The 8,214-nt window shown below is 35.1% G+C and overlaps 1 protein-coding gene and 1 pseudogene across 2 annotated transcripts; both read left to right on the top strand.

Annotated features, from left to right (window-relative positions):
• The first annotated feature begins 1,428 nt into the window (after window positions 1-1,428).
• On the top strand, window positions 1,429-5,649 carry LOC132192240 (beta-fructofuranosidase, insoluble isoenzyme 1). The gene is made up of 7 exons (XM_059607516.2): window positions 1,429-1,669; window positions 3,368-3,376; window positions 3,480-4,336; window positions 4,437-4,595; window positions 4,690-4,931; window positions 5,096-5,189; window positions 5,274-5,649. Exons 1-7 carry the CDS (start codon window positions 1,444-1,446, stop codon window positions 5,451-5,453), a joined length of 1,767 nt encoding a protein of 588 aa, XP_059463499.2. The 5' UTR covers window positions 1,429-1,443; the 3' UTR covers window positions 5,454-5,649.
• A 1,087-nt stretch (window positions 5,650-6,736) lies between these two features.
• LOC132162082 (1-aminocyclopropane-1-carboxylate oxidase homolog 4-like) lies at window positions 6,737-7,976 on the top strand (annotated as a pseudogene). Its single transcript, XR_015909306.1, has 2 exons — window positions 6,737-7,633; window positions 7,716-7,976. The product of XR_015909306.1 is annotated as a 1-aminocyclopropane-1-carboxylate oxidase homolog 4-like (transcript).
• Window positions 7,977-8,214: the final 238 nt, after the last annotated feature.

Below are 8,214 nucleotides of genomic sequence, written 5' to 3' on the forward strand. Positions count from 1 at the left end.
GCGACAACTTGCATACATGTTGCCACTTGGTTTATAAGGTTTTAGTGGAGGTCGGCTGTAGCACTAAGGCTTATAGCATGATAAAATAAATAAATAATTTTAAATTTTATGACCACATTTGAAGTGGAGGGGCGAGAGATGTGGTGAATTTTAAATTGCTAACAGGGTAGTTGTAAATCATCTAGCTAGTATCGTACTATATCATTGTAATTTACCTTATTTAAAATTCAGTGAATATGGAGCAATTTTTTTTTTTTTTTTTTAAAGAACAAGATAATTAGAGATTCAATCCTAATATTTTTGGTTAATTAATTCAAATGCCATATATATATATATAGGCACAAACTACCGTTCAAATTAAAACACTTCTTCAAATAACAAATAAAAAATACCCCTAACAAAGAGATTGAGATCTCATAGAATTTCCTTTAAATTTGATATTATCAAATTCATAAATCTCAGTTGTTTATCTCATATAAACGTCTAAAATAATGAGGAAACATAACTTATTAAATTCCTTGAGGGCAGTTTCCTCATTAAATTTCTTTATTAAATATTGAAACATGGCTTATTTTAGACGTTTAGATGAGATGAACGGCTGTGATTTATGAATTTGAGAATCTTAAATTTAAAGAGAATTCTAGGAGTTCTCAATTACACAAGCTATACAAGTTTTTTTTTTTTTACTGAAATCTTTTAAAACAACTAAAATCTGGTAAATCCACCAAATAAGATTGTGTTTGGTGGATTTACCAGATTTGTTTTTTTTGTTAAAAAAAAAAAAAAGCGATCAGATTGTGTTTTGATATCAAAATTACCTATCTACAATATATATCATAGATGATATATTAGTTTTTATTATCTTTTATTAAGTAAAAAAAATGTATAGATAATTATTGAAAAAACAAACAATATAAAACACTTCAAAACACTCCTAAAAATCGCTTGTATCTCTTGCCTAGACCTTTTTTCTTGTAAAATTCGTTTTAAATTTGAGATTCTCAAATTCATAAATCTCAACCGTTCATCTCATCTAAGCGTCTAAAACAACATTTAATAATGAAAAAAAAAATCATTATAAAATAGTCTTTTTTATTATTGAAAAAACTTAGATGAGATGAAAAAACTTCATTATAAAAAAGCTTTTTTTTTTTTTTTTCTTTTAATAAAAGAAGAATATTCTTAGAAAAATGCATAATAAATTGCATTTTTTTAAGAATATGGGTACTTTTTCTTAATTTTATTATTGTTGTTATTGTTAATTTTTTATTAACATAATAATAATAATTGTTATTTTTATTATAATTGCATTTTTTTTTTTAACTAAAAGTGGAAATTTTTATTTTGGCGATTTGGTGGTTGAAAACAAGATAACATTCCAGATAAAGTGGGAGAAGTTTTTTTTACTTCTCTTTTCAACTTAATTACCACCACGTCTCTCTTATGCTGTATAAATATCCAACCTTCGTAGTTGTTATCTCCTTCCTCTCAGCCATGGATTCCTTCAAGTTCTTTTCACTTATTTTATTAGTTTTCTCTCTTTGGCTAACCTGCAATGCTTCTCACCATATTTTCCCAGAATTTCAGTCGCTAAGTGCCGAGGTGTTTCAGGTGAAACAATTTCACAGAACAGGGTACCATTTTCAGCCTCCTAATAACTGGATTAACGGTAACCTTTTTGCTCTCTCTCTCTCTCTTTCAATTTTCGGGTTTGTGCCTTATAGAAGTTATCTTATATACTCATAAGCAATCATATTCATGGTGTATGTTTCTCTCATTGCCTTAACATATATGCATTGCAATTGTCTCTCACTCTTTTGCCACATTCCCGAAGGATGAAGCATATTTCACTTTTTGCTTTTGGATGTTTCGAGTGGTTTGAGTCACTTTTGGCTGTCTTGTTGTATTTGTTCTTATTCGTTTTAACTTTTTACCTTTTTCAATTCCTTTTGTCTGGTCTTCAATTCACCCTTTGTTTTAATCTCATCAAATAATCATCTGGTCATCAATTCACCCGTTGTTTTAATCTCATCAAATACAGGAGATTCGATGGGTTTGTTTTGTTTTTGAATATTTCAATATTAATTGTAAATCATTAATAACGAGGATTCTAAACCGACCAACAAGGTTTCTTTTAATGAGTGGTACGTTAAGGTAAGACAATCTTTTATTATATATGTTTCTTTTGAACATGATTAGGGAGTCCGTTTCACTATTTGATTGGATTAATGACATTATCATTATTAGTTTAAATTGAAGATAAGTTTGGTTAATAATGAAACCGATTAATCTAATTAATCTCACCTTTAACCAAAACTATGTTATGTTAAGTTGGGGGGTGCCACGTCTTCATCTTTCTTCTTCTTCTTTTGGTGCTGTCATCTCACTTTCGACTTTTGTTGTCCATTAATTCTTCAACCATCTCATTACTTCCAAAAACTTTTGCTTACATATATTTTTTTCTTTTTACGTGTAATAATTAAGTTGATAACTTGGTTGAAGCTAGACAGCTGGTCCTTCTATAATTTATAAATGTGGTTGGGAAGATAGATGTAAAAGTGCTTATTTTGGTCGGTCCATAGCACGGTATTCGGGCTTTATACTAAAATAGATCATATATACGTTAGTGGCGGAGTAAAAAATTTACTAGAGACTAAATTAAAAATATACTTTACGCAATTTAAAATAAAATAAAATAAATGAATGTTTTTCAACTGTTAGGTTTTCACAACTAGAGTTTTAGAATGATATTGTTTAGCAACGTTTAAGATTTGAAGTTTTGTCATTAAAATTTAACGGTTCTTTTCTTTTGAATAGATAGTTTTTAATTTTGATGTCGTAATTCAAAAAATTAAAATTTTAAATTTAAATTATAATTACATAAGAGACAACTATTGATAAACAACAAATAAATAATCATAGAGTAAAAACAAGCACATATATATATATATATATATATATATATGAATTTTATGTTATAATATTTTACAAGCTAGTTTTATATGAATTTTATCATATTCTCTAAGTAGCAAATAGTGTTTGATGGGTGATACAACTAAAATAATATATTATTTTTGTCTTAATTACTCACTATTGTGGCGGGCCACATGCCCTAATGCGGGTCCGTTACTTATATATATATATATATGACATTGACAGATAAACGAACTTTGAATACATAGAACAATTAATGATCAAGTTTGAATTCATATAATATTCTTTGACATTTATCTAATATAATTCGCATATTTGAAAAGCTATTAATTAATTGTTTACTGTAACGTGTCACTAACTGGCCTGCTTTTTTTTTTTTTTTTTTTTTTTTTCATATGGTGTTCAAATTGGCAAAATAATGAACCAACAACAGATCCAACTGGTGAGTCTTGGCAACTTTCTTCCTTCTTTTTTATTTTTTTATTTTTTTAATTTTTAATTTTTTATAAAACTTAATTGCTTTGATATATGTGTGTTTAATTAAGGACCCATGCAATTCAATGGAATATACCATCTATTCTACCAATACAATCCAAAAGGTGCAGTATGGGGCAACATTGTTTGGGCTCATGCAGTATCAAAGGACATGATCAACTGGGAATCACTAGATCCAGCCATATACCCGACCAAGCCATTTGATATAAACGGGTGTTGGTCGGGATCCGCCACAATCCTCCCGGGCAAGAAGCCCGTTATCCTCTATACTGGAGTTGACACCCAAAATCATCAAGTCCAAAACTACGCCATCCCGGCAAACCACTCCGACCCTTATCTCCGCGAATGGGTGAAGCCCGATGACAACCCCATTGCGGCTCCCGGTGAGGGGATGAATGCGAGTGCTTTCCGTGACCCAACAACCGCTTGGAAGGGCAAAGATGGGCACTGGAGAATTGTTGTGGGTAGCAAAAGGAAGCATAGAGGCATGGCGGTCTTATACAGGAGCAGGGATTTTGTGCATTGGATTAAGGCTCAACACCCTCTGCATTCGTCAGCTAAAACAGGTATGTGGGAATGCCCAGATTTTTTCCCAGTTTCGTTGCATGATAAAACGGGGCTGGACACTTCGCTGGTTGGGGCAAATTTAAAGCACGTAATGAAGGTGAGCCTTGATGTTACAAGGTTTGAGTATTATACAATCGGAACATATAATCCCAAAAAAGACAGGTATCTTCCTGATAATACATCGGAGGATGGTTGGGGTGGGCTGAGATATGACTATGGAAACTATTATGCCTCCAAGTCATTCTTCGATGATGCGACGAATCGAAGAATTTTGATGGGTTGGTCTAATGAGTCCGATACACCTCAAAACGACGTAGATAAGGGATGGGCTGGAATTCAGGTAAAATTAGTGTTGGGTTTTGCTCACTTCATCTCCATTGCTCTGATATATATTTACTTACAGAAACGATTTTTTCTTTTCTTTTCTTTAATTATTTCAGACTATTCCGAGAATGTTGTGGCTTGACAGTAACATGAAACAATTGGTACAATGGCCTATTGAGGAGTTAGAAACTCTGAGAGGGGACAAAGTTGAAATAAGCAATCAACAAATCAAAAAAGGAGAGTATTTTGAAGTTACAGGAATAACTGCTGCTCAGGTCTGAATATATATATTTGATTTTTGGCTTTTTTATTGCTTTATTCAACTTCAATATTATTCCATTCTTGTGTTATTTTTGATGATTTTCACAGGCTGATGTTGATGTTACCTTCTTGTTGCCGAGCTTGGACAATGCCGAGCAATTTGATCCTAGCTGGGTGAAAAACGCAGAAGATCTCTGCGGCCTAAAGGGTTCAAATGTTCAAGGTGGGGTTGGGCCTTTTGGGCTGTTGACACTAGCTTCAAAATATCTAGAGGAATACACTCCTGTCTTCTTTAGAGTTTTCAAAGCTGCACAGAAGCATGTAGTTCTCATGTGCTCTGATGCAAGAAGGTTTGTGTAATTGGTTGATCAGCTGCTTTGACATATATATATATATATATATATATATATATATATATATATATATATATATATATATATATATTTTCTTTTTGTTTTTTCTCTTCTCAGTTCTCACCCTTTTTTGACTTTTTTGACTTTGATTTCTTGTACAGTTCCTCCTTGAAGAAGAGTGAACTATATACACCATCATTTGCTGGCTTTGTAAACGTAGATTTAGCAGATGGGAAGCTTTCTCTTAGGAGTTTGGTAAGTCTTTAGATAAACATATTGATCAAAATCTCTCCCTCTCTTTCTCTCTTTCTCTCTTTCTGAATGTTTCAATTGTTGCAGATTGATCATTCTATTGTGGAAAGTTTTGGAGCGAAAGGAAAAACATGCATCACATCCAGGGTTTATCCTACACTTGCAGTCTTCAATGATGCTCACTTGTACGCATTTAACAATGGAACAGAGACCGTCACCATAGAGAGTCTCAATGCATGGAGCATGAAAAATGCTCAACTGAAGTGAGGAGGGAGAAGAGAAAGAATTTAGATTATGGAATAAGAATCATTACTCGTTGTTAGAATATATTATTTCTTTTTGTTATGGAATAAGAATCATTACTCGTTGTTAGATATATTTTATATTTCCCTTATTTAGTTTATAATGTAGGGTTTATTTTTTTCCTTATGCATGAACATGACAATGTTGTGGATGTTGTTTACACATGTTTTTTCCTAAGGTTGGGTATGCAATCGTATGTTGAGAAAATTATGATCTGAACTCTATTTGCCAATTTGCCAATTTATCGACAAGCTCATTCTCATTTCAGGGTTTCACATGTGGGTTTTGTAGTAAGATCTATTTAGTTCTACCTCTCATCTCAATCATTCTATGAAATATCAACGTTGATTGGTATTGTTTGGTAAAACTCTACATAATTAGAAAAGAAAAGAAAAATGATCAGCAATTTTACATTAGTTTCCAACTTTTTTATGAAAAGTTGGGGGCCATGATCTGAAAAGAACCATTATTTGTACGTCTCGACTGGTCCTTCTTGAGGACCTGCAAACGAGGAGGAAGAGGGGTCGTTAGCAGGCCGCAGGTCCTTTAACCATTGGCACTTCAACACTCAATTTATTCTTTCTAAAGCTATGAAGGGAGAAATTGAGAGAGTTGGGTTAGAAACTTAGAGATCAAGCCCTTTTGAGTGTAGGGAATAAATTGGTTATTTGAGTGAGAGGGAAAGGGAGCCTTATAGGTCCTCTTGGGCCTCTCTGGTGCCATAGTGATTGGAGCAGGCTCTTCCTTAGGCTTTAGTACATAATAGTGTGGCTTTAATTAGACTATCGGGTCTCTCTTAGGCCTTAGCAGGCCTAATGAGACATTTTCCCTACTTCCCGGCCCAACTTCTGTGGCCCTCCCCTCATCATTCCATCACCCACACGTACATGCGATGCTCCATTCCTCAATCCAATAAGTGCGCCACCAAGTATTATATTTTGTCTCTTTTCTAATTATGTACAGTTTGCACGAAAGGTGACGGATCTAGGAATTCGTAGTCAAAAATTTTTGGAGGAGCGGACGCCTTGTATCCGCCACTTTATATACCGACCACCGATTTTGATAATTCATAAGAAAGCAACTGCGCGGTTGTAGAGTAATAACTTATTCATGTGATAGATCGGTCATTTGTGGAAATGCTTAAAAAATGATCAAAACTTTACAGTAAAAAGTATACTTCAATTAAAATGCACACAAATTTAATTAAGGACTAAATTTTGATATTTTCGGTATATATATGTATATATGACAAAGCCAAGCACTTACAACCAAACCAAGCATCTGGCGTGCAACCCATATTTTCTGAAACTCAAGTCGCTAAAGAAACATGGCAGGCATTGATGCAGCCTCCGGCTACGACCGCATGAAGGAGCTCAAGGAGTTCGATGAGTCCAAGATTGGCGTGAAGGGCCTCTCTGATTCCGGCATCACTTCCATCCCTCGGTTCTTTGTCCACCCTCCTGAAGCTCTCTTCGACCTCAAATCTTCTTCCACATGCGCTAGCATCCCCGTCATCGACCTCTCCGGTGTAAACTCCGCCGCTCACCGCTGCAAAATCGTCGAACAAGTGAAAGAGGCAGCCACAACATGGGGCTTCTTCCAGGTGATCAACCATGGCGCTGCCGTGCCAGCAATGGAGGAGACCATCAACGCCATCAAAGCTTTTCACGAACAACCCCATGAGGTGAAATGAGAAGCAGGGGGTGATGTACGCGAGCAACAACGACTTGTACAGAGCCAACGCAGCTGCGTGGCACGACTATTTGCAGGTATGTATGGCTCCAACGCCACCGAAAGTGGGGGATATACCGGAGGTTTGTAGGAAGGAGGCGGTAGCATGGACTAAGCGTGCAACCGAGGTGACACAGACTTTGATGGAGTTGCTGTCTCAAGGGTTGGGGTTGGAGGCTAGGAAGTTGAAGGAATTGAAGTTTGCGGATGAGAGGCTCTTTGTGGGTATTTGTTATCCGTACTGTCCTCAGCCAGATCTGACGGTGGGGATTACACCGCATACTGATCCGGGTGTGGTGACGGTTCTGATGCAGAACCACGTGCCTGGGTTGCAAGTGAAGCATGGGGAAGAGTGGGTGAACGTTGATCCTGTGCATGGAGGTTTGATTATTAACGTTGGAGACTTTCTTCAGGTAAAACGCACTAAACTATGTATTCTATATTTGTCAATTAGTTGTCGACTCTTAAATTCCATTTTGATTTAATTATTTGTAGATAATCTCTAATGGAGAGTACAAAAGTGTACAGCACCGTGTGCTAGCTAATTCTTATAAAGAAGCGCGAATCTCAGTCGTCATATTTTTCAACGTAAACAAAGAAAATGATGATTGCTGCTATGGACCTTTGCCAGAGTTGTTGTCACCGGAAAAGCCAGCTATCTATCGGAACTTCACCGTGAAGGAATATGATGAGAATTTTTGTAGTAAAGGGTTGGATAGTAAGAGTATGATTGAGAAAGTTAAAATGCAAAACTAGCACTAAAATGCAAAAATAGCACATATATATATATATATATATATATATATATATGTGTTTCATATATATATACCATGGCATTTTGTATAATAAAAGGGATCCCTCGATCCCTATTTAATTAATCAGCATTGCTATCATGCTTATTAGTATATTGATCTTATGGAAGCACCCTATATCATCTGCATGTGGTGGCTTCTTCTTCTCTCTGTGTTCAAGTGGTGGGTCGTCGGTCAGGAGT

Source organism: Corylus avellana, chromosome 10 (assembly GCF_965113065.1).
Source record: "Corylus avellana chromosome 10, dhCorAvel1.hap1.2, whole genome shotgun sequence".
Classification (NCBI taxonomy): Eukaryota; Viridiplantae; Streptophyta; class Magnoliopsida; order Fagales; family Betulaceae; genus Corylus; species Corylus avellana.

Coding starts and splice junctions, on each gene's coding strand:
- LOC132192240 (XM_059607516.2), top strand. CDS start 1,444: ATGCTGTATAAATATCCAACCTTCGTAGTTGTTATCTCCTTCCTCTCA. Junction 4,337..4,436: donor AGGGATGGGCTGGAATTCAG/GTAAAATTAGTG, acceptor TAATTATTTCAG/ACTATTCCGAGAATGTTGTG. Junction 5,190..5,273: donor AGCTTTCTCTTAGGAGTTTG/GTAAGTCTTTAG, acceptor CAATTGTTGCAG/ATTGATCATTCTATTGTGGA.